At 33.0% G+C, this 27349-nt stretch overlaps 3 protein-coding genes across 8 annotated transcripts in view; 1 reads left to right on the plus strand and 2 right to left on the minus strand.

Moving 5' to 3' along the window:
* Window positions 1–9877, minus strand: part of LOC119835880 (probable 3',5'-cyclic phosphodiesterase pde-5) — a 15021-nt gene extending 5144 nt beyond the window's left edge. Inside the window, exons 1-10 of one of the 6 annotated variants that reach the window (XM_038360962.1) lie at window positions 9760–9877; window positions 8863–8942; window positions 6632–6686; window positions 5479–5610; window positions 2360–2496; window positions 2030–2086; window positions 1482–1655; window positions 1117–1272; window positions 592–812; window positions 144–428 (exon numbers count right to left, since the gene is read on the minus strand). In XM_038360962.1, coding sequence (XP_038216890.1) covers window positions 144–428; window positions 592–812; window positions 1117–1272; window positions 1482–1655; window positions 2030–2086; window positions 2360–2496; window positions 5479–5610; window positions 6632–6686; window positions 8863–8937 — 1292 coding nt within the window. In that variant the 5' untranslated portion in view covers window positions 8938–8942; window positions 9760–9877. Of the gene's footprint in view, window positions 1–143; window positions 429–591; window positions 813–1116; window positions 1273–1481; window positions 1656–2029; window positions 2087–2359; window positions 2497–5478; window positions 5611–6631; window positions 6687–8862; window positions 8943–9025; window positions 9160–9506; window positions 9654–9759 lie in introns of those variants that run through there. The other 5 variants (XM_038360961.1, XM_038360963.1, XM_038360965.1 and 2 more) reach the window with 5 other exon arrangements.
* A 2765-nt stretch (window positions 9878–12642) lies between these two features.
* LOC119835746 (mitochondrial thiamine pyrophosphate carrier-like) lies at window positions 12643–17437 on the plus strand. Its single transcript, XM_038360728.1, has 5 exons — window positions 12643–12876; window positions 13224–13315; window positions 13643–13838; window positions 14051–14275; window positions 17225–17437. Exons 1-5 carry the CDS (start codon window positions 12643–12645, stop codon window positions 17435–17437), a joined length of 960 nt encoding a protein of 319 aa, XP_038216656.1.
* Window positions 17438–17784: 347 nt separating this feature from the next.
* LOC119835614 (uncharacterized protein DDB_G0272720) lies at window positions 17785–22976 on the minus strand. Its single transcript, XM_038360542.1, has 4 exons — window positions 22867–22976; window positions 22715–22773; window positions 19140–19447; window positions 17785–18270 (listed from the first exon to the last, which is right to left on the minus strand). The coding sequence occupies exons 1-3, from the start codon at window positions 22882–22884 to the stop codon at window positions 19165–19167; spliced, it is 360 nt and encodes a 119-aa protein (XP_038216470.1). The 5' UTR covers window positions 22885–22976; the 3' UTR covers window positions 17785–18270; window positions 19140–19164.
* Window positions 22977–27349: the final 4373 nt, after the last annotated feature.

A 27349-nucleotide genomic window follows, 5' to 3' on the forward strand; every position in this document is an offset into this window, starting at 1 on the left:
ATGACAGATTCGAAATTCAAATGTAATATTTTTTTATAATTAAGTGTAACAGTATTTATGGCCAGACTAAGTATAAGACTATAGCAATTCTCTGGGCTACGGCATTTTTTCAAACAAATTATATATCGCTTGTCAAAGTTTACCTATTAAACCTATAGTCTGAATACGCATCAGGTATGTTCATGGTTTCTCCAGACTGCGCCACATGGCCAGCAATACCACGGTCAATGGGCATTCTTATCTCCTTCTTCTCCATATCCCTTTCATGTCCTGCTTCGAATTGAAGATCGAAAACTGTCGAAACCAATTCGGAGTTTCGATAGTCAACAAGGAATAGGGACGCTCTATCTGCGTTCACCAGTCTTTGAGCGAACTCCAGTATTCTTTTTATAAGTTGATCAAGAGATACCATTTCTTCAAATATAGCCCTGGAAATTATATTAACAATTAAACGAATATAAGATATACAGATTACCAGATTATATTTTTACACAAGTTCAGTTGTCTTTAACAACACATTCAAAAGTTTTATCAAAACTGCATTAGTTTGTAGATTATCTAAAGTCTAACTAAATGGTCAAACCCACTTACTTCACGACTTCCAACAAAAAGTCAGCCATATTACGTTCCCTAGTCTTATCCAAGTACAGATTGCAATAGTGTAATGTCAAACTGTTCCAAATAACGAAATTCGTGCTCATTTCCTCATCTCTCTTGTCAAATTGGTTATTCGATCTCCACATTTCTATCACATACACCGTTTTACCCGCAGCATTCAGTATCGGTTGATATAAAACGTGGTTGAGTCCTTGCTGATAGAACAGAGAAAAAGAAATTAAAACACAGCAAAGCACATCGAATTATTTTTCACAAAATCAGCAACACATAAGATTAGAGTCTAGAAAACAATAATATATTTGAATGATTTGATAATTAAATTGATTGTAACTCATTAACAAATGAAATAAGTGTTTAGAGGAAGCTTAAACAGTGACGTAAATCATTGAAAATATTTTGTTGCAGCATGTGAATGATACCTATAACGAGTTCACCAAATCATGTAAAATGAAAGATAATTTTAAACTGTCCATAAGAAGATGAAAATAGCAATCTCACCGTCTCGTCAATCCCAAACTTCTGAAGCAGTTCCTTGGGCGAATCAGGAAATATATCGATATCGTTTTTCGACAGCCGCAACGTCGCGCCACGCCTCGCCACTTTCAATACGAGCTCCACCTCCTCAGGCCCTGCTCGTTCCAAATTACTGCCATTCTATGTGATAAAATAAGATTGTTTTTCATTATCATGTAGGCTACTCAAGTCCGATTTAATTTGACAAGATATATTAATAAAACCTCGCTTATTAGATATGTCTCAGCTTTGAGAAAATTATTAGAATAAGGACTGCATTTAAAATTTTTATAAATAAACAAAAAAGATAAAGGGGCGACTGCCGACAGGATTTAAAAATAAATACTCACTTCAGTATTAACGCCTGGAGCAGTATTTGTGAAATATTGTACAAAATTCACATGATCAGGATACAATTTGAACACCCTGTATGCATCAGCGCCGACTGTGTTACTGACGAAGTACGCTATCTCGTTTATCAAAGAATGTTCGTCGCCGATTTCTTGAAGTTTCCTTATCAAACTCTGAAAGTATTTATAAAGAGGCAACATTTATGTTCTTGTATGAATATTCGTGCTACACACACTACTGGATCGATATCAAAATTCTTTCACTATTAAAAAGCTGCATCTACACTGATTGACATAGGCTATATATGTACCACAAGCGAAGCTGGGGCGAACAGATAGTATGTTATAAATAACCCAAAATTCTTCAACATTATGAGATTGACTGGAAATTAATTAAAATGACCGTTATCGGTAAAATGCATCAGCTTTATGTGATAAAAAACTATTACAATTGTCTGAACTAGTTTAGTTTAACCAAAGATTCAGACATCAAAGCTATCTCCATGGACATTTCCAGCATAATTCACACATTTTTCTTAAATACGTACCATAAACTTTTGTTTGCAATTCGTCATTTTGTTGTTATTCCATTGTTCGTTGCTTTTCTGTAAAGATTTTTTTTTATTTTATAGTACTTGTAGTGTTCAACTTATATCTAGAATACTTTAGAAACATACAATCGTATTACGATATATTACTATTATGTTTTCCACATATTGGATTGGCGACTGGCAATATATGCTTGTTTCAAAACATTCAATTCACCTATTCAGACTTTGATTTTAACGCTAAACCCAAGAACCAGTCAAAGCAAAGTTTTGTTTCCATTGACAATACTAGAGAGAACAAATCTCTTCTTTTTTAAATTTAGGACTTACGAGATTACGAGTCTTCTTCACCAGCCACTGCTCCAACTCTTCTACTGGAATACTGTCCACAACATACGCTTCAAGAAACTCTTTATTATTCTCCAAGTACTGCATCACGCTTATAGCCTCTTTACCTTTATTACGAGCTGAAAAGAAAAAACGAAAATAAATGAGGGTATTAATAAAAGAATAATATCTAAAGAAACGTCGTAGGTGTGCTCGAAAGCTCTCTGTGGCCAGCCTAAGGTGTAGTCTACTATGTATCTGTAAGGCTTGAAACAAAAGACAATCTCCAAGAAACTTGTATCCAATTATAAAGTTAAATAATTGGATTATTATATATGAACAGGGTGTCTTAAAAATGTAAAGAAAAACAAAGTACGACGTTTTTTAAGCATTTTTCTCTAATCAGCGCTTGGAAAACTATAAGTACCATTGAGCAATTGAGCATAGTACACCATCGGCGGGACACTTTGTATATAACCTATTCTAAATGTCGTAATCCCTAATACACAGTTCGGCTATTTAAACTTTTTAGATACACTATTTTAATCTGGTGTAGGCTTCTTTACTTTATCTAAGCATCCATCAATGAAGTTAGTTAACAAATATAATAAATATAAAGTATGTATAGGTTTCTGCATAATATTTTAAACATTTACATAAAATTTCATTCAACAGAATCAAATAACTTCGATGTTGCACATCGTTTATGACCATATTTTCTTACTAACTAGATATAATTGCTTCGTGTCATAATTTTATAGTACGCTGTGCCCTATGAAAACCCTAACACTAAAGCAATAAATAAAAAAAACATCCCTGATATATGTTAATCACACAATCTGACCTTACTTACCCAACTAAAAAATTAAAAACGAATCCGCGAGCTGTTTTTTTTTTTTCAATTAAAAGTTTCATGTAAAAACAGTGTCCATTGACATCAAGAAGGTATCAAAGTTCGACGCTAAATGTTCTTCAAATATTGTGTACTTTGATGTAACTTCATCCCGTCGACAAACACGAACAAAGACTAATTTCTAACAACTCTATATATTTTGCGAGGCTTGCATGCCACTTGAAACTCCACATAGCGCACGTATTTTTTATACAGGCTGTATTATATTTCTTCTTTATTTTATATCGGTATTGTAAAATGAATATTTATACGATATTACCAGCTAAATCTTACGATTAAGATACATTCTAATTCTAAACACGATTAGACTTAGAATTATATTTGTATTTTTATGTTAGTTTTTTTTTATGTGACAATAAAGCTTTTTCTTTTTCTTTTATATTGTATTTCAGTAGCATGCTAGAGCATTCAAAATAACAAAAACTATCACGCTTGAGTATTTCCACACATTTTTTACAATATAAAAAAATATCAAAAAATCTTTCTCCACAGCTAAAATTGAAAATATTACAGCTCTTTTTTCTTTCTAACGTCTAATCTGCGAATTCAAATAGGTTTCCGAGACGTTTCGTATTTAGCATCTTGGCCTCCCTAAAAGAAATAAAGACGGGCTCAAGGGTCAAAATGTTTAGTGTGTAAGACGATGCGTATAGTGTATTATAACAAAAATAATGTTCTAATTTATAAAACGGTTATGTTTAAATAATTTTTTTTTTTTATTAATTTCTTCAAGCTATTACATATATTGTGGGAGTATATATTTTATTGTTGGAGTCGAGCACGCTTCGGCACGAATTGGGCCAGCTCGCAGCGGGGAAGTACCACACCCCCACAGAAGACCGGCGTGAAATAGTGGCATGCCACTGTGTTTCGTGCGGTGAGTAGGGGAGCCGGAGGCCCGTTTCCTTTTCCTCACCCGTCCCAGTCCATTCCTTCTTTCCAGTCGTTAATCCATTCCTTTTCCCTTATCCCAATAAAGCGGGCAGCGCATTCGCAGAGGCCCAACCTTTGCGAATGTTCATGGGCGGTAGTGATCGCTTACCATCAGGCGAACCACCAGCTCAGTTGCCCGCTATGACATAAAATATATATATATATATATATATATATATATATAAGATTCAAATCATGTACGAGTATATAACAACAGTAGAGACTACATAAAACTTTTTTCCACGAATGTAAGGAGTACATATATACATTTAAAATAGGTGTCACTCGAGTTCAATTCTTAAAGGCTAAATGCATGATTTAAAACAAATCACCCTGTAAATATATTGCACTTGCCTTTATTAAAGTCACGTTATACAGATCTGCACACTAATCAAATACTTAAGTATATTTGACACTGAAAAATAATACTCTAGTATTATGAGAAAGAATTTAAGACATGTACGACGGACTAATAATATAAAAAAATATACAGAAAAATCAACCGTATTGCAGTTATAGTTATATTGATTAGGTATACTAATCGATATTAATATATTTGCATTATTATGAGCAAACTAGCTGCTTGCCCCGGCTCCGATCGGCTAGACCTTTTTCGAATTTTGTCTTCAATCACCTTTTTCTCTCGAAACTGAACATTTCACGACATTTATTTTCATACATGAATAGAAACTAAATTAAAATTTATATTAAATATACCAAACCTTAACTTAACTTTCAAATTTCTACATACTTTACAAGTGATTTTAAATCTTGATTTCTTTTTTCGATCCCCACTTTAATTTTCCTGGAAGTAATCATAGGGAGGGAAGCTACCTACCCCGATACTATTAAATAGGAATAAGAAACGAATTCTCTATCATTCTCAAAAAATACATATTATGTACTACATTATGTATCATTTTTGAATCGAAAGAGAATTATGATAATACAAAGATACAAGATGTCAATTAGTTGACAACCTAGAAACCAAAAGCTAGAGGTGGACTTAAAAGAACAATTAAAAGAACCCGGCACGAATTGTAATCCTAGCGCTTCAGAAAGGTCGGATAAAGTGATAACATACTTATACCGATCATAAACTGCGTGATTGGAAAAGTGTGAAATTAGGCACAAATGACTAAATAGTAACACTCGAAAGTGTCGCTAAACACTACAAATACGTACAAAGTTATAATTGTGCTTTTATCACAATTTTGTGGTTTTTCTAAACGTAACGGTCTAACTGCGACCATTAGCGTGATAAGAAATTACATACGTGATTTATGCATCCGACGCGCCGGTCTAACAGGTGCTTTCTGTCCAAGCTCTTGCACAAAACACACTCTATGATAGTCTGACCACGTCTTGGGATCTGCTAATCGGTTTGATTTCTCGTTCATAGCTCGATCTGGAATAGATGGGTTCCATGAAAAATATAGTATACAAGAAGAATGTGAAGAAATCAGCGTTTGTACAAACATACGCAGGCCTCGTATGAGGGACAAGACAATCATAACAAAATGCAAGCTCCAGTGCATGTGATTTCGCAGGGTGTTTTCATTCACCGTTTGTATAAGATATGATAATGCGCGGATAAATTTTAAAAACTATTTAAGTTCTTACACGCTTTTCTAGTCTGTAAACTCCGACTTTTTAATTGAAGTTGGAGCACTCAGCACAGACTTATCGCAACAGACGTGTCAGTATCAATTAATAGATAATATTGCGCGAAATATTCAATCTACAATAATCTTCAAGTACGTCGTATAGTACTAGTTGGTATAGTATTTATTTATCTGTGCTAGTACTATGTTATCTAACTAGATGATGAACTAGATATTAAGTAGTGGTGTAAATTAACATATAACAAAAACTGCCTTTTTAAGAAACTAAGAGTATTGGTATCGGAAGCAATATTGCATTAACCGATTTTACTCATAAATTGTTAAACCGTTTCTGAAGTATATAAGAATATATCTTACTAGATTAGTTATTTTTATAGATGCTACCACGTGGCTAACATTAAATAATAAAAAAATAATAAAAAGCATTGATTCTGTAATCTATGCATATTGTATAATATCTATGTAATATCGGAAAAAACTAATTTTATTCGTTTTCTGCGGCTATGCGGTATGACTCTTCAGTGTACTTCGTAAAATTCATCGATCATAATTCAAACAAAAATTCTATGACATATAAAATAGAGCCATGAATATACGCGCATTGAAGTTATGTTAGTTATAGTTAGTTTTCATTAGAGTTAGAGGCACGAAAATAGGCAATGTTGCTGTTTTGTTGTGACAACAACGGGCTGTGAGCTGTTCATTCACGTTTTCGGTGTTTGGACCAAAAAACATAAAGTGCATTGCAATACGTAGAAGCGACATTGTATCTTTGTAATTAGTTCACACGTAATAGGTACTTACTTATATCTCCGTTAGAACAAATTGGAGGCAAAAAGCGCGTAGGATTGGAAGTTGCCTGCATAAACAATATATTTATTTAATAACATGCAATATTTTTATAATAAACATATCCAATAAAGTATTTTCTTGTGTTTGATTTTACGCGAGTATTATACATATAGAAATTAAAAACTTTTTAACGGATTTTAAACGCGATTTATTCATTATATTATTAACCCGACGTATCGAACACTTTACAGCGAGCGTGGTCACGGGGAGACAATTTCTATATCCAATAAAGTTCAGGTTATTGTCCAATATAACATGAACAATTAATCGTTGAAAAACAAAGTAATTGAATTTTAAATAACTATTATAAACTATTGTTCTTAAATTAAGAATTTATGAGACAACAATAGTTTATATTTCTACTTGCTTACGTTTTATATTATTTTAATAATAATCTGACTGACTAATGAGCTTACTTTATATCTAATAATTGATTTATGTTTAGAAATTAAAAGCACAAGAAAATACTATATTGATTTATGTCCAATTGTGTCTCCAGCTTAGTTAAATCGTTATTCCTGAATTCAAATCAGATTTATTATAAAAAGTTATTTAGAAATTAATGAATAATCTATATATTTCGCTTGTTTTACACGTATTTTACGGATTAAAAATAAATCTATGTCTCATAAAAAGAAACAGTTTTATAGAACATAAAATCGTTTGATATAATACTATCATTTCACCTCACTTCGCCTGTGGTACATATATAGCCTATGTCACTCAGTGAAGTTAAAGCTTCTAATGGTGAAAGAATTTTGAAATCGGTTAATTGGTTCTTACATGAAAACATTACAAACATACAAAAATCTCTTCTCTCCATCTGATAATATCAGCCATTTCGTTAATGGCCTAGGCATCTTGAAACTACAACACTTAATTAACTACCTGGATTATATCCAGCCGTATCGGTTAATACAAAAACGGTGCATCATTTCAAAAAAGTCAATTAAACACAGCCGAAGTAATTGTAGGCTGATGTTTTTAATATTTGTTATTTCATAACTTTTTACTGCATGAAACGATTTTTATGATTCTTTTTTTAATTGGAAGCTGATGCCTTCCATTATTTGTTTTTTTTTTAAATAATTGTTAATGTATAAAGCGCACAGGTGACAGACTGATATAGCTACGCACAGCCAAAACTACTGGAACAATTGGGCGCAATTTGACATACAGGTAGCGTCCACTGAGATTAATTTGATAATTTCCAGCCCTATGAGGATGATCCCCTACGGATGAAAGCTGCGGGCAACAGCTAGTTCATAATGTAATTATCACTCCGAAGCGACCAGAAAAAAATATCAATAAAAAATCAAACAAACGTTTTCGCATTTAAAATAATAATTACGGATATTTAAAACCCCATACAAATAACAAGTTCCCAAGAAACTCCATCGCTTTAATTGCCCCTTGTCCAATACCATTAAGAAAATATGGTGTAATTAGAAAACAAATATTTATTAGCGGCATAAAGCTATCATTATATTCGTGAATTATACTTCAGTTAATTAAAATCTACTGGACAACTAGACAAACAAGAGAATTCAATATCCTTGTAACAATAATGTTTACGAACGCAGTAATACCTAGAGAGAACTATAACGCGTTTGTGTTAGTTAATAAGTAAACCTACACAACATAAACACGCACACACGTATATGTATATAATTGCATCTATGGAATGTATGGATCTATTTGAACCATATTGGACATTTTTTCCGTAATAAGATGAGACAGTATTTATATTATATCTACTAGCATTCCGCCCCGGTTGCACGCGTGGTACGTTTTTACCTTCTAGTAAAGAACCTTCCTTGTGCCTTAATAAAAAGGTTAAAAAATAATTTACGAATTGGCCAAGCCGTTCTTGAGTTTTTTTGTTCTTACAACTCTGTCTCTTTCGATCTAGCGACTAAATGTTAAGCTGGTTTACTTTTTCCTAATTGTCTGTAAGAGATACTACTGTGTGATGAATCCGCATTAAATAATAGTAATATTAATTATATAATAGTAATTAGTTTTATTTTATTTATAATTAATAATTAAATAATAGTAATTAGTAAGGTTCCATTGTATGTAGCTTATATCAAATTTATATAAATGCCAATAGATTTGTTGTATGCCTTGATACTGGCAGGCAGTAAATTAACTAATTTAAATAATACCCTGAGTTAAGGTACCTTATGTCTTCCCGGTTCTAAATTATCCTTTTGTACTTCATCTTCTGTTCTCGCGTCTTCTATACCCGACATCATAAAACCTAAAAATAATAAAAATTTATTGAATGAACAACCAGTGATATAGTTTCAACTATATTATCACCTACTATTTCGGTATACTCACGTCAAATTAAAAATACATTAAAATGCAATAAGAAATATAAACACAGCTACAATTATATGCTTTACTTGTTTATACAACGTAGAAGCGTTATTTTATATCATTTAATTATATAGAAATGTACGCCACAGCGTATGCTCAGAATAATGACCTTAAATTAGGGTACATGCACTGATATATTGACATATAGGCATGCCCTAATTTAAATTACATTGTTTCAAATGTTATATAATAAATCAATACAATAACGAAATAACTAAAACCGGGTTCTTAGTATCTATCATCAACAATATATATACGTAATAGGATTTAGTGTTTCCGTTCAACTGATATAGCGGGTAATAAAATTATTTGATGCCTGCATCAATGTACTATATTATATTACGTATTTATTTCGATAGACTTTAAATATATATATAAACATAAAGGAAATTCGCATGGCGCCAATGCTTTAATAATGCTTTAACAATAAAAAAATGTTTACTTCTAACGCTTAGCACTTCGTGTCCCCTCTATTTTTACATTATCGCAACACATAAAAAATTGAAAATAATTCCGCCTCTAAATAAGACGAATAACAATCACACAATATGCACAATGACTACACGACCGCCCACCTTCAATACACATAAAAGACTGATAAGCTTCAACACATTCGCATATTAACTTGATAACAAAACATAAACAATATTATTACTCTAAACGGCACAAAAACGTTGCACTATACGTATACGTACCTATATGAGAATGTATGTAGAGTTCTTTATTCAAAATTGGCCAGCAAAGTCAAGCAATTGCGACCCACGGCCGGTTAGCAGCAGCGCCCCAAAAACAATAAGTAATTATACCTTCAAATGGCCCGGGTAAACAATATCCGGAGCCTCAGCATTGGCCGCGTAGTTCCCCAAACGTAGATATCAATGGCATAACATAGTCTCTTGGACACGAACACGTAATGTTATTAAAATTGATTACGAGCTAGCTGTATTGTATTCGTCTTGGACAGTAATTTTTTGAGCTTTTAACTAAAAATCTTCAATTACTTTTAAAAGTACGTAGATTAGGGTTCAAATAGAAAAATAAAGAATCGTATTTTTTTATATGATAACATTATGGAAATAACGCAATATTTTTTTACTATGGCAATTAAAGTGAATTAATAATTATAGGGAGTGAATGTTAGACCGCGCAAAGAGTTCCATAGTATAGGATAGCATTATATTATCTGTGGTAGAGATAAAACAGATAAATAAGTTCTTCTACACGAACTAATATATTACTAACAAATAATAATATTCACTATATACGGGTCTTAAAATATTAAAGGTTTGAATTTTTAGGGGGACGGAGGGTGGGAATTTTCCTTCAAAATGTCAGCTTCAGTCAGCTTAGCGTAGGTAAGTATGCCTACCGATAACGATCCTCATCAACATCCCAACGACTCTTGAGAGTACATTTATTTTCAACGCCCGTCTCTAGCAGTTGCTCTAGTGTACCAATTAAAAGTTTGATATCTCTTATAGTTTATGATAAGGCTAAACCCACATTATAGCCTCACAAACCACAATTCTTATATGACCTGCAAGACATGTAAGATCTCGGTCTCCCCGTAACCACGCTCGCTGTAAAATCTTCGAAACATCGGGCTAAACAATATGATGAATTTAAAATCCATAAAAAAGTTTTTAATTTCTACTTAAAATCACAAACAAGAAAAAGTACTTATATATGGATCACATATAGCTTATTAGTTTACCGCCCGCAGCTTCACCCGCTAAGAAAGAAAGGAACAATATGATGAATTTAAAATCCATAAAAAAGTTTTTAATTACTACTTAAAATCACAAACAAGAAAAAGTATATATGGATCACATATAGCTTACTAGTTTACCGCCCGCAGCTTCACCCGCTAAGTCAAGGGAGAAAGGAGAATATTAGCACTATCTCAGAGTTCAGCCCGTAGATTCACAGGACATGTGCCGTCTCAGACTTTACGCTATCTTGATACAAAATATCATTCAAATCGGTTTAGTCGATCAAACTGTGGTTTGATAGACAAGTGGCTGTATCGTTTAACTAACTGCGTTTGAATTAGTGTTGGTTTTAATTGAGCAACCTAACTTTAACAGCTTGGTAAAATGTATTATCTGTAATATAATGGTGATATCTTAAAATATTTCTAACGCTCAATTAACGAAACGCGACTTTGATTTTTGATCCCGATTTTTACAAACAGCAGTAAACTAAATTATTTAATATCGGTTAAAAGTACATTCTAGAAACAATTTAAATCTATTATAGGATCAAGTAGCGTCTCGCGTCATTTGATTCAAGTGGGACAGTGGCTGCAACGAACAAGTTTGTTGCTCTTTCACGCAAAAACTACTAAACCGATTGCAATGAAATTTTGTACGTAGATGCTTGAACACTTGGAATAACATATAGGCAACTTTTTATCCCGATATTCCTACGGGATACGGACTTGCGCGGGTAAAACCGCGGAGCGCAGCTAGTTTAATAGTTTCTTTGCAACCAAGTATCCTACAAGACTCGAAATTTGCTATATTTCAAAACAATACCTACATACCGCAAATAATAATGGCCTGTCACGATTCACACTCCGAATTTTAATTTCAACGTTCATTGTTTAATCATTGTTTATATAAATCACACGTACCTTTCGATAAGTTAAACTGGCCATAGTGAAATCGAAATTTGGCCATAGTGATAGATTACGACCAGAACCCTCATAGGATGCTGGTCAAAATCGCGGAAGTAGGTTTAATAAGATTGTAAAATTGTTTTATTTTATTGTTTGTGTGTAGATTCTTGTGATTTGTTTGTTATAGGGCGATGTTATCGCTAAGCGATAAAGCCCTTCAATTCAATAAAAAAAACCCTCATAGGAGAGTGTCTTATACTGGAAACAAACGTGAACTGATGTTGAATCAATATCATATGTAATATACACGTGTTGTCCTTTTTTCATGCTTGCCTTGCCGAGTAGTCAAAATCTCGAAAAAAGATAAATATTTATAAATCTCTATAATCTATAAGTATATGTGAAATTGTCACAATGTTAGTCGCCGTACTACTTCGAAACGGCTGAACCGATTCTTATGACATTTTGTATGCATATCGGACAGGCCTCATCTCCTTTAATTAAATGTAGAACACTATAAATTACTCAATATTGAAAATGTGGCGACAAATTTACAAAATTTTCCCCCCTATGTTTCATTAAGAATTTTTAAGTCTGTACATTACTCTTGTATAATCTATATTCTCTATGAATATTTTTCGATGGAATAGAACGGATTCTTTTTTCGTGATTACTTATATCGTAGTATATATTGTATACAAGCACCAAAACTCACAATAGCAATACATTCTCCGTATCGTACGCCTTACGACAGTCATAGATAATCATTAGAAACAATGGATTGTCAGGTACGAACTTTTCAAATACGAAAGAGGTTGCACGCGTATCGCTTATTAATATTCTGTCAAGCCAACCTACGTCGCGGCTGACGTGTATCGCCAAAACACCAATGCAATATGAAAAAGAAACATGCCGAACGGACAAACTCATATTTCGACCCCGACACTATGTTTGAAAAATGGTAGGCTACTCGAAGGACGATACAATGACGCCTAATCAAAAAATCATAGCAGGGGCCATGTCTGGCGCAGTAACACGATTCATAACACAGCCACTCGATGTACTCAAAATCAGAACTCAGTTAGAAAAGAAGATGAGCAAACGTAAACAGAGAACGTTATTCGAAACATCCAAAAAGATTTTTCACGAGGAAGGCATGTTTGCGTTCTGGCACGGTCACAATCTTGGTCAGGTAACTCGATCTATCTCGAATTAGAAAGTTTAGCAATACCCGCATAATGAGTGTCTAAAACTTTTCAAATATTCGTATAAATTCAAAAAAATCTAAATTGTTTATTTCGAACGAGAAAACATAGTGTACTTAACTAAAATTAACGATGACACCCATAAAATCTTAAAATAATAGAATAAAGAATAGGTATTTAATTAATAATATTTTATGAAATCTTAGATTTATCTAAAGATTGTTTCAACTACACATTTTCGAAAATTTAAAGCAATTAAACAGTTTAACGCTTAGTGGATAGTATTATATCTTCCAGAAGGAAAAGGCATTAATTAATGCGTTTACCTTTCCAGATGCACTCAATCTTATCAACTGGCAGTCAGTTCTATGTTTATGAATTAACAACAAAATATGCATTTCAATCGGCAGATGACCCTAAATATAAGTAAGAAAATATTCTTTAAATTCCGCCTGGTCATATTTGCTTGTATCTTTACCACAGGAATTTTTTAATCAACTTCTCAAACTGGAGCTTAAAGTTGAACGAAGAAGTGAGCGTACAATGATTTAACGAAATCATATAAATGTGCTTTGTTTGGCTTAAACAAAAGCCGTTACAAATGAAAATACCAACTTCATCATTTTTCTTGTATTCCTTTTGTCCACACTGGAACGAAAGTAAAAGTTACCGCGTCGACTTAACACAAATATTTTAATTTCTTTACTTAACACAAATATTTTAATGTGATTATTTCCAACACGTCACTCACAGGCGAACCATTGAGTTCCTGTGCGGAATTTGTGCGGGCTCATGCAGCGCCACGCTCGTCACTCCCCTGGAGGTGATCAGAGTTCGGCAGATGTTGGTGAAGGAGCAGTACAGAGGTTTCTTCAACGGGGCTAAGGCGGTGTACAGATCCGGAGGGCCCCTCGCCTTCTTCGAAGGTTGGGCAGCTGGTGTTCTTATGGTAAGCTGTTAGCTGTTGTGGAGTAGAAAGATGTATAAATAAATTCTAATTTTGCCAGCTTATTGGTTAATGTTTATTACTATATCAAACTTTTAAAAATCCGTTTTATATTTACTTGGACATGTGATGATTTTAGTCAAATGTTGTTTTCGGTATTATAATTTATTGTGTTTCGCAATGTGTTATATACGTGTGCCAATAATTCGTTCCAGCTCGGTCCACAAGTGGCTATAACGTTCTCAGTATTCAGCTTCCTCCAGCCTATAATACTGGACTACCTGCACAAATGCACGGAGATATGTGAACAGGTCAAGTTCCATGAGCACAGACCTGAACACCTTCTGCTGGCGAGCAGTATGGGTGCCCTGGTCTCTGGGTTCGTCTCCAAGGTGATCATGTACCCTTTTGATTTGGCGAAGAGGAGATTGCAAATCGCGGTAAGTCTACTTTATTGTACTACTGCTATTGGGTAAGGTATCAAACCCACAGAAAATTTGCGTGAAGTAGTAGCAAGCTTCACAGTAGCAAGCAAGCAAGCAGCAAGCAAGCAAGCAATGCTTCTGTGTCTCTTGCGATATGTATGAGAAGTTGGAGGCGCGTTGGCTTTTCCTCACGCTTGTGCAAACAAATTAAATGAGCTATAATGTCTTCAAACATTTCCTTATCCCTAATAACGCATTTACAAAGGTTCTAATTTTGCACATGAAGTGCGATAGTGATCGTTCACCATCAGGCGAACCACAAGCCCGGTTGTCCGGTCTATTTATAAAAGTATAATAAGCGCATAATCGTATTTACTACTTTAATAGATCAGAATTTCTTACAAAATCGACTTCATACGCACCCATAACCTAGATTAGACATAGAACGCTATCTCATAGAACGCTCTCTACTAACGCAAATCAGACATATCGAGTGCTCAAAACCTATAAAATATAAAGTAAAATTGCTTATGGCGAAGAGTTTATATAACTCGTCTAAATATCAACAACCATTATTTGGAGTACAAACGTAAGTTTTACAATGTATTCATTCTTGATATAAAGGGAAGGGCGTAAGGGTAAGACGATTGAACTAATAGAAACAACAACAAGCTTAATTAAACTGTAGACGAATAAATAAGTTCTATAATAGAGAGACCTATAAATTTACCAACTAAAGACAATAACAAGGAACACAATATTAACAGACATTGTAACGATATTGAAACGGTTACATTCCTATACGTAATGAGGGAAGTAAGAAGGAACCAATCTCCTCCACCATTAGGTAGGCTTCGTCTACCGGTGATATTTTGTGCAACTGACGCCTAGCCGCCGGTCTCACTACCGTCTCATTATGTAATGCATATTAGTAATGCTCGGGTAAGTGTTTATTAGGAAATTGTTTGTCGCTTTAAAGTTCACACTTGTTAATAAATTGACATTGATTTACATGTTATGAAATATGTAGAGGGATTATAGGATTATGATGTACACTAATATTATAAAGAGGAAGAATTTGTATTTTGTTTATTTGTTTGTGATGGATAAACTCAAAAACTACTCGACCAATTTTAAAAATTCTTTCACTATTAGAAAGCTGCAACTTAGCTGAGTGACATAGGCTATATATATATACAACGGGCGAAGCCGGGGCTAACTACTGGTAGATTAATAAACATATGTTTCCATTTAATGCTTAAAGTCTAATTTCGTACTATCTGCGTTCCGCGGTTTCACCCGCGTAAGTCGCGCGTAATCCGTAGTAATATCGGCATAAAAAGTTACCTATGTGTTATTCCAGTTGTCTAGCTATCTACATACCAAAATTCATTTCAATCGGTTCAGTAGCTTTTGCGTGATAGAGTAACAAACATCCATACATACGTACATCCATCCATCCATCCACTTACAAAAACTTTTGCGTTTATAATATAAGTAGGATTCAATTTGTATTTACATACACACGGTATCTGAAGGAATTAAGGGAAACTTTAATGATGGTGTTTATTTAACACAAGTTTTTATGACGATTTAAAAGTGCTTCTATAAGAAGTCAAATTGAATGTATAAATGTTTGAGTTTGAGTTTTGTAATAGTCATTATATGCAATGGGCACATGTAATATCTATACTTCCATACTAATACAATAACGCTGAAGAGTTGTGTTTATTTAAATGGCACTAAGATCAATAAGGCCTCCTATGAGGGTTCAGGCCATAATCTACCACGCTGGCCAAGTGCGGGTTGGCAGATGTCACATGTCGTCGAACTTTTGATTCTCGGACATGCCGGTTTCCTCACGATGTTTTCCTTCACCGTGAGCAGTGGTGATGTTATTCTACATGCGCAGATAAATTGAAAAATCAGTTTATTTCCTGCACGCTCGCCCGGTCTCGAACCCCGACTTATGGATTTTGAAGTCCGAGGTTCTCACCAAGGAGCTACCACTGCTTCACCCTCATAGGAGGCCTGTGTCCCAGCAGTGGGAACATATATGGGCTGATGATGATGATGATGAAGATCATTAACTGTTCGACCGATTTGAAAAATACTTCCAACATTGGACATGTACATAAACTCTTAGTTCAATAGACTATATACATATTATGTACCTTATTATGTACTAGTAATTTGCCCGCGGCACGCATGCGTTAATTCGGAGTAGTTTAATAGATGTAATTGTATATATGAACCTTCCCCTTGAATCATTCTATCTATTAAAAAAAAAACATAGAAATCCGTTGCTTAGTTTTAAAGATTTAAGAACACATAGGGACATAGGGACAGAAAAGCGACTTGGTTTTATACTATATAGTGATAGTAATAGTGATAGGACCGCTAATAAATTAAAAATCCATACATTGTAGTACTCAATAACATTCTAAACTTTTTTTAATTGATTTTACCATAAGCTTTTACAACCAAAACAGCATACTTCTCAAGATTAATATTTTTAACTAGCTGCGTCCCGGAATTTAGCCGCGTTAATAATTTTTTCCCGTTCCCGTGGGGATAATAACCTAAACTGTATCTCATTACATCACCTATATGCCCCTGAAAGTTTCGTCTAAATCGGTTCAGCTGTTCCAGAGATAAGCCGGAATAAACACGCAGACAAAAAATTGTGAAAAAAAAAATTCCTTTGTATATGTATTGTGTATCTACGGAATAAACGCGCATACAGTCAGACAAAAAAAAATATGAAAAAAGAAATTTCCTTTGTATACATATTGTGTATCCAATATGTATTTAGAAAAAAAAACAGTATATTTCTCATGTACGAATATAAAGCATTACAATGCTATAAAAATAAAGATTGAAAAAGCGGTTATTTTAATGTAACAGACACTCGAATTGTATATATCGGAAAGTGTTTATAGATATCAACATTTTTTGTTTCAGAGTCACAGAACGGAAAATAAATTCTACACGCCGACTACGTCGAGGAACCTAGTGAAATGCAGTAATCTGATCCAGTGCATATCAGACACTGTTAAAATAGAAGGTTTCCTTGGCCTCTACAGGGGCTTACAGATCACCGTCTACAAAGCTCTGTCAACAAACATCATAACATTTACGTCGTATGAGCTGTTCTGCTATTGTTTAGTGAAGTAAATAATGTTTCTATTGAGTTTTGTGTAAAAACGGAATTATACGTTTTGAGTGGATTGCTTTTTTATTGATATCAGACGCTGTACGTCTGCATTATGCACTTCAGAGCGTTTTCTCGATCTTTTTAAATTTCTTGGGTTTCAAATTTCTTTGTTTATTTTTTGAACTCACGAATCTCAGGAACTTCTGGTCCAATTTGAAAAATTATTTCAGTGTTAGATAGCCCATTTATTGAGGAAGACTATAGAATATATATCTACTTCTGGCGAAGCCGGAGCGGAACGCTATATATAAATATATAAAAGGTATGTATAATTATTTTATTGGGAAAATCCAATGAAAAATACATGTAAAAACAAACATTCATCGTTTATTTTCTTTGGTTCCTGTATATACAATAAGGTACTTGTTATTTGAGCAAACATTAGATTTGGCTGTATACACACTCAGAAGCCGTTTCATTATTGTTAGGTTATTTTCTCTATATATTACAAAAAACACTTCAAATGGTTAACAATAACGGTCAATTTAAATTGATGTAATTCACTGACTAAAGTATAAAATAATTTTAAAACAATGTTTCGCCAAAGAAGTTTAAAATCAAAACAGCATTAATATTATTACAATAGCAAAGGCATTTAAGAATAACACACGATATCAAAGCATTACAAAGTTCATACAAACGGACACAGCTACATATAGTGTGTATATAGCCTTATCATATCACAAAACTCTTTTATATTATACTGTACACTTTTTGAACTCGGCCTGTACCAAAAATGATGATGTTCTTGTATTTACAATGACGATGATTCGAAGCGTGAACTTACTGCTACCTGGAAATGGAAATAACATTATATTAACAATTACCTACGCATTATATATCTACAGTTATTTAGAACAATATTTATTGGGCGTCCTGTAGTTAGTTTAAGGAAGGTTTAAGTACTTTTTAATTGTAAATATTTTGAGACTAAAGGTTCCTTTCTGTTCCTTTGAACTTATACCAATTATATTATAAAGAGACAATTTGTTCAATTAAAAACTACTTATCTGTATGTATGTTCTACCAAAAAACTAACCTCCACCTTTGTTCAAAGTCTATTGAAAACACAGCGGGCAAGCAAAAGATTCCCCTAAAACTACGGTAAATATTTATTTTAATTACATACATAACTACGCTCGGTATCATCATGCAACATACTATCTTACAAAAACTGCATTTGCTAATCTAGAAGTGGAACAGTCAGTCTTGAGTAACTGGCAACACTTCTAATAATCAATTTCAACCTCTTTAGTATGAGATGTTATCTGTTTCGTAAAGAGCCCCCAATTATTGCGGTGTAATTTAAAACAAGAGCATGAGTTGTGTAACATTAACATGTATATTGCAATTTATATAATTTTTAAGCATATTTGTAACAGCTGTTTACTTAAAATAGCTTCTGTTTGAGATTAACTACACATTACATTTACAATATGACATCTATAAGTTACACAAGGGCCAGTGATTCTTCAATTATAATGTTGATAGTCTTGTTAGTATAATAATTGAAGAAAAATTACAAAACATCAAATTCGTTCACATAGAAAATCTCATCAGACGTTTGTGAATATAAAAATACAGTCTAGTCGTTTGGGTACATCAATAAGCCAAACGAATACACGCCAAATTATGTGTACATTTAGACGCAAAAATACGCACCTTAACCTAAACAACTATGCACCGATCAGTTCCAGCCATGTGACAGCGACTCGCCCTCCCACCCGTGGTGCACATGCTCCTCGTGGTGATGCACCGGCACGAACACCTGCTTCTCCACCTCCACCTTCTTGATCACCGGCACCGGCACGTGCTGGATCACCGGCACGGGGACGTGCTTGTAGATCGGCACTTCCTTGATCACCGGCACCTCCTTCACCACCGGGACATGCACCGGTACGTGAACCTTGGAAACGTGGTGATGATGGATCGTGTGCACTTTGTACGGCACGTGGATGGTGACGTGTTTGCTGCGAAAGAATATTTGTCGGTTAGCGCTATAATCATTGGATATGACGTCATCGCAGGGATCTTATATGCGTTAAGAATATAAAAAGTTTTGATACCTGTATTACCTTAATTGAACTTTGTGGATAGATGACGATTTAAGAATATACCCAACTGGCGTGTATTAGCGTGCCACAAGTAATAAGGAAGACGATTCGCAACTGAACTATTTCCAATTACACATGATGTGAAAAGTTGTGTGAAACGAGGACAATTGCATCGAGTTAAGTAATATGGGCTCACGGGCCGCAAGAAAACGTTCTTCATCAGTGAAAGTGATACACGTTCGACCCGTAATTGTCATCGTGTTATTTTCTAAATTACTGTCATCAACTCTGTAGTATTTATGTTTAACATTTGTTTGATTAGCTTTTAAAGCTCCTATTTAGTTTGTGTTGAGGTAGCCCGGACCTTATCCTTCACATATTTTCGTTACTAATTTTATATTGCAACTAGCTTTTGCCCGCGGCTTCGTACTCGTTAAATTCGGAGTAGTTTGATAGATGTTATTATAAATATAAACTTTCCTCATGAATCAATCTATCTATTAAAGAACCGCATTAATCCGTTGTGTAGTTTTAATGATTTAAGCAAACATAGGGACATAGGGACAGAGAAAGCGACTTTGTTTCATACTATGTAGTGAACAGACAGACGGACATTTGCATTTATAATATTAGTATAGATTTACATGTTTATTTCCATATTTACATACAGTTTTATTATTAGGCTTCGCGCTATATAGTTCTCGTAAAAAACCAAGTCGATTACAATAAACATATAAGACAATGCAAATTGCGTATGCTAATGATATTCCATATCTGCTCTCTCAATGATATCTAGCTACTATGTTCATTCATTAATACCGAAAATAAAGTTATTTGTTGAGTTATGGTCTAAAGTCTAAACATTCAATTTACTATTGCTTTAAAAGTAACAGTAAATTTTAATTATTCACGGCTTCCGAAGAACAATCGTTTATAATTTAGACACGCTGTTGTCTTAATGACCGGATGTTCAAACACAGTTTAGACACATGGAAGAAACTACAAAATAAAAATTAATGTTACATCAATCTTATAATATCATTTCGAAATACCATTCTATAGTATGTCTTTATGCGTCTTATATTTCCATATTAATATAATTAAAAGTAAAACACAAGTAAGTAACGTAAGTACACGTTATTTAAAAATAAAAATTTGATCTAATTTTACGTGAAACCGTGACTAATCTTCATACATGTTTATAATTGTTGAAAATAAATATAAAGTCCAATCAAGAAAGCAATATTTAACCTAAAAGCGCTAATACTTCCTTAACACCATAAGCTTATTATACAACAAGTGAATGTTTTGTTTTTGCGTTTACTTGAACCGGTTCTGAAAACCTCATTTAACATACCGACGAATGTGGAACACTATCTCGCTTTATTAGGATTGCCAGCCCTGTTATTTTGTGTTTCATGTGACAAGGGCGCTTTACGAATTCAGGTAACTGAGACGAATATATATGAAAATATAACCACTATTAGAGATGTCACAATATAAATATTTCTTTAACAAAATTAATAAATGTGATTTAACGTTTTATGTTTACGTAATGTTGAAGAAACTGTCACTGGAAAGTTTTTTTTCGGTTAATGAAACCTTTTGAAAACATTTATAAAACAATTTTACAATATTGCTTCTAATTATGTAAATATCAGACAACACAAATCTAAATAAGTGTAAAATGAATTAATTTAATTTAAAAAAGTTGACAGCCCTGGCTGTGATATAATTAAATAACCACATCTTTATATCAAACTTGATCGTTTGATTGACTTATGACGATTAATTTATGTAGGGTTACTTTGCTCATATGTGTTTCTTATTCAATGTTGGTATTTGATCACAATTCACAGCATTTAGTATTACGCAAGCTTGAAGGTGCATTAATAAACAAAGCCTGTATTGGACGCTGCCTTTCACTAGGATTATGCTATATGCAGATCGATAATTTCATTCTATAACATCGGAATAATTGTTGGTTGGAACAAGATGATCTTAAACGTACTTATCTATACTAAATAGCATTCCCGGCCACGTGTTGCTGTGGCTTATAAAAATGTTAAGATTATAAATTATTGGGATAATTAATCGAAATAAAAACAATCATATATCATAAGTTGGACCAAATTACACATAAAATACGAAATTTCATCAAAATCGGTTGAGTTGGTGAAGAATTAATTGGGAACACACATCATGACGCTGGATTTTTATATATTAAGATATTAAAAATACGTAGTTAAGGAAGATCGTAAACTTGAGTAAGTGTCGTAGTAGATGGTAATCTCTGAATCTATTGAATCGTACTCAAAAATTATTTAACAGAAACCTGTACTATCTTAAAATATGCTTTTAAATATAACTACGAAGTGATTACTCGCAGTGTCTATTGTTTCAGACGCGATTTATTAGATTGATAAAAGCATTTTTGGTAGCAAAGATGAAGTTCACATTTATTAAATGAAAACTATTCTACATATAATACTCTGCAATTGCGTGTTAACTTGTTATTAATTAATTATTTGACTTACTTTTACATTTTAAAACGATTTCCGTTTCTTATACACACAATGTTTTCGTATACATATAATTGCATATAAAATAATTGCGTATCAGGAAATTAAAGAAACTGTTTCTAGAGTTCGAGATTATGTTTATGTAATGTTGAAGATTATATAGCGTTTAGTGTTAATATTGCGTGTGATGACTTTGCAAAAAGCAAATTTCAAATGGTTCAAACAAGACTAGTGCCTGGTTTAAAATTTAACGAACATTACCAATGTTAATGAGGCGAGAATGGAGCATCAACACACAGTTATTTTTCTAATTATAAAAATAGCTTATAAAAGTAAAGATGTGTTTTAAAGAACACATATTTATGATCGATCGCAATGTTGAATATCTTAACAAAGATTCATATTAGAGATTACATCAGTCTCTAAGTTTACTCTGGATTTAAATGAATAATAACTATTCTTAACCAAATTTTCATATTGTCAGAACCCGGCCAAATTGGTTTAATGGGACCACATGTGAGAGACTAATTTTCAAATTTTAATTAACGACTATGTGAAACTAGTTCACCCGGTCTAAAGTTCTAAGATAACAAAGCCAAATAAAATATAGTAGAATTGATAACCTCCCTCTTATTTGAAGTCGGTTGAAAATGAAACTTACTGTCCTCCGTAACCAGGGGCGGGCACCGCTACTGCAGCGGCAACGACGAGGGCAACGAGCTGAAACATCACAAGGTACATTAATCATATAAATCTATGTATATGTCAATGATATATCTATTTAATCGACTGTGTTCGCGCCGCGAAACTTACAGCGAGTTTCGCGTACATCTTGCTTATTTAGCTGGACTGATTTGTTACACTTTGCCTGCTGACACTTGCTGGCTGTCTACTCACATCGATCCTTAACCAAGCTTATATACAGCGGTCTCGTGTCCAACGATTGCATAATACTGCCCCCTGGTTCATCCCTACTAGCCTGATTTACCCGGCAATTTTAGAAAGGCGCTCGCTTCTTGGTGTTTGGGAATTGAAAGGCGCCTCCGCAAATTGGTGGGGCAACCGCAGGTGGGGTGAAACGTAGCTTAGTTCTAGATGCGTCGAGGTCCACGTGGGGCTATTAAAGTGTATCAGAAATGTTTCATGTGCAATTGTTCGAAAATCTTCAGGCAATTGGATGCATCGCGTGTCCGCATGCGAAAGACTATTCTATATCCTTAAATAACAGGTAATTCAATTATATCTAGATATTGATACACTTTTAAATTTACCGCGTTTTTCGTTAGATACTTTAGGTTTTGAGATAAGAATTGTGATACATATCCCATTTTGTAAACATTAACATTTGCAACGCAACCATTTTGATAAGCATGGATCTCCCTGCATAGGAAATTTTGTTTTTTTTTTTAGTATGATAGAATTTGCTGCTGTGTCCTTACGATTGTATCTCTGACAGCAGTTAAATTAGAAACGTAAAAAAATTATAAATAAAGACTAATATGTCCGTGGAATAACTATCTAATTTATGTATTTGATATGTATAAATGGGATGAAATTTCTATTAATCCCACTTAAAAGTGTTATTACATTTTTGTTTGTAACATAGGCTTGCTAATGCGATATTTTTGCTCACTTTGCGATGTAATATGCGACTGGTTTGCACATTAATAAAACGTTTTTTAACATGTGTAATATGTATATTTAATATTTATTATAACGTATCTAACCCCTATTTAAACCTAAGGTATCTATTATAACTAAATCACTTTACGGTTTAGGGGCTATCTGTTATTGATAAGTAACTTTCCGCCCGCGGCTTGGCTCGCTTGGTTTATAAGATATTACTTTGTGAATTAAGAGGAGAGTCGTGGAGAGGCAATATGACATTTTTTATGACTTTAGATGCTAATATCTCGTAAACTGTTTATTGTGTCAAATAACTTAATTAGTAACCTCTTTTTTATTTTAATACTTATTAAATTGTATTAGACGCACATTGAATTATCTACATATTCGTAAATACATTTATTTTTGTCCCCCGCCTAAACTATTTTTTACAAATAAAATGCAGAATAATTGTTAAGCCTAATATTGGTCTATCATTATACAATATTCTGCTCAAAATCTGCGCTGTGGTATTTACGTGATAGACGAACGTACACACAGACATACAATAAAAAATTCAAATATACCGCTAATTAAATAAAGATATCACTTCTATGTGTGGTCAAGTGTCAATTCAACTTTCACATTTGAAAAATTAAAATGAAACTTTTACAATTAATTAAATGAGCAATACAAAAAATTACTCATTCCTTAAATCTTATCGCACAAGTCATTATACATTTGATTAAAAATTGTAGAATAATAATTATAAACAGCTTTTTAGTGACGCTTTCTTTTTTCGCCAAAAATTGTTTTATTAAAATTGTTGCAAAAATTAACACACAGAATATATATAATTCAAAATTTAAATAATACAATGAATTAATACATTTCAATTATTAAGGTTGCGTCAAGATTAGCGCGAATTAAGCAACGTTTGAGATATTTGTGTTATGTCTGGTAAAATGTTCGATCATATCTCTGTAATCGAGTGATTAAGAACTCGACATTCTAACATTATTTTGTTCCTCATTAGTGGGCTCTGATCTTATAAATAGTATGATAAGGGATTAATTTCATCATATTCGAAAATACTGTAAAGTAATTAATACATAATATTGATTTAATCAATTAGATATAATAGAATTTAGATAACTGAAATATCAAACTGACTGACGAATCAATCATCATTTGATAATGATGGGCTGATGCCCATATAATATGTTCCCACTGCTGGGACACAGGCCTTCTATGAGGGAGGGACGAATCAATAAATACCATATAAAATGATAATAATATATTTATTCGCCCCGGCTTTACCCGTGGTACATATACAGCCTATGTCACACAGTGAAGTTACATCTTTCTAATGGTGAAAAGATTTAAGAAATCGGTCGTGTGATTTTTGCCTGAAAACCTTACAAAAAAAACAAAAGTCTCCTCTTTGTAATAATAGTGTAGACAAACACGCTTATAATGTTCTCATATGAAAAAGTGTTTATGACTTTAATAAAATTAATTTGAATAAATTTTTTATCACTTTCGCTCTTATGACAACCCTGTGCAAACCATAGTCAAGATGGAGGCTCCCTTAGGAAATTATTCAGGCGTTATATGTCAACTTCAATTTGCTTGCATTTAGTAGTAGTAGTTTGTAGGCAAAACATTATTTGTGGTGTACATTTTTATTAGTTTAAACGAAATGAAAGTGAAAGATGTAGTTTAGTTAATTTAACGTTTATAAAAGTCGTAATTGTTGAGGCAAAATTAAAAATTATATGAAAGATATTATTGCATCGAGTAGAATCGATACATTTGTAATTATCTTAAAACTTTCACACAAATTGAATTCAACATAATTTTTAGTGTCACAATATTTATTCCCAGTAATAAAACCCTTTGATTGTTAAACAATCTGCTAAAAACGTCAATGTCATGACAAAGCGACATCAGCAGAGAATTTTCATAGTTTGGTGTCTATTCAGCTTGGGGATTATCCGAATATCTACTATATAAAAATAAGTCGGGTTTTCCTTCCTGACGCTATAACTCCAAAACGCACGAACCGTTTTCCACGGTTTTGCATTCATTGGAAAGGTCTCGGGCTCCGTGAGGTTTATAGCAAAGAAAATTCAGGAAAAATTTCAATAGAAAAGCGGGAAAAACGAAGCCATCTGGTGGCGAAACGGAGTTCGCCGGGTTTGCTAGTTCCTTATAAGAGCCAATGACTTACTTACGATTAAAATTCAACTTGTAAGTGAATGCTAAACAATGGAGTCTAGGTCTTTACACTCTTCGCCTTATGATTTCTACAATTCTACTGTTGGTTTAAATATATTGTTTATCATACAGAATATGGCTTGCCTAATGATTATTTTACAGCTGTAGCTCAGCAAGACTCGAAACTAAAATGAACATAAGTACATACAAAAAAACTTTTAGGACAACCTGAATATAAAATAGTAATAAATACTCATAAAGGATATCAACAATATCGAACGTAACAAGAAATGCAATTAAATTTCGCTAATTGCCATAATAATATTATTACATAATAGTGAAACTGATCTGTCTTATTTACTCAATTGTATGCAATCGGTATAAAGTTTCGAATTAGTGTACACAGAATAAATTACATAAGTTATTTCTACATTATTACAGTCTAATAACTACACATACTGCCGTGAACATTCTATGGGCCTATTATTAGTCTGTGACATCTGTGGTTTCCGTGATTTTTTCTTCACTTTCTTCAGTGGAATTCCTTTACAGTATACTCAGTAACGTAAACCGTTTGTGGATAAAATTAATATAGACGAACAAAATTAAAAGGATTTAAACAGAGCCTGACAATTATTTTTTAGGCATTTATATTTACACAGTTAGGTAATGTATTACGAAATTCGTTAACACACAAACTAATACGTTAGTCTTGTTACAGTGTAACTATATCATATTATATGTATACACACTTTTAATATGGTTTATTTTTACCTATACTTGTTGCTCGCCTCAGCTCCGCCCGGACTGAAATTTTTGGTATTTCTTAAAAATTTTAAAAGTTAACGCGTTACTAACACGACTTCATTTAACATAATATTACATATATAGAAAATTGTCCCAAATTTCACAAACCCCGATCGCGACATTTTTTTAAAAGAATACAGTTTTTGCTTCACATCATATTAATATATACATCATTAAAACAATAAATAACAACATTGATCTATTAATCTAGAAATTTAAAGCATTTTTAAAGTATTTTAAACGAGATTATTTGTGTATTAGTAAATCGCGTTTGAAATTTAAACTCTTTAATTCATATTTGTATAATATTGATATAAAGTTGACAAGAAAATACAACAGAAATTGTTTTAATATTCAAATTATAATTCTAAATTAGGGATTTTCATGTCACCCTTACAGAATGTGTAATTCTTTCTGAAAAAAAACGAAAATTCTTATTTGAATGAAATAAAACAATGCAAAATTCTTATTCAACCTAAATAAGCATTTTATAATGTAATTCGATGATAAGAAAAAGGTAAAGTAAATGTTGTTGACATAGATTTTTGAATAATATTTTTTTGGTGTTTCTGTGTAACCCAAGACATTGATTATATACCTAGTCTTGCCATAAATATTGTAATAAAGAAAAAAGAAAATTGTTAACTGCAAATAACATTTATTA

This window comes from Zerene cesonia, chromosome Z (genome assembly GCF_012273895.1).
Source record: "Zerene cesonia ecotype Mississippi chromosome Z, Zerene_cesonia_1.1, whole genome shotgun sequence".
Classification (NCBI taxonomy): Eukaryota; Metazoa; Arthropoda; class Insecta; order Lepidoptera; family Pieridae; genus Zerene; species Zerene cesonia.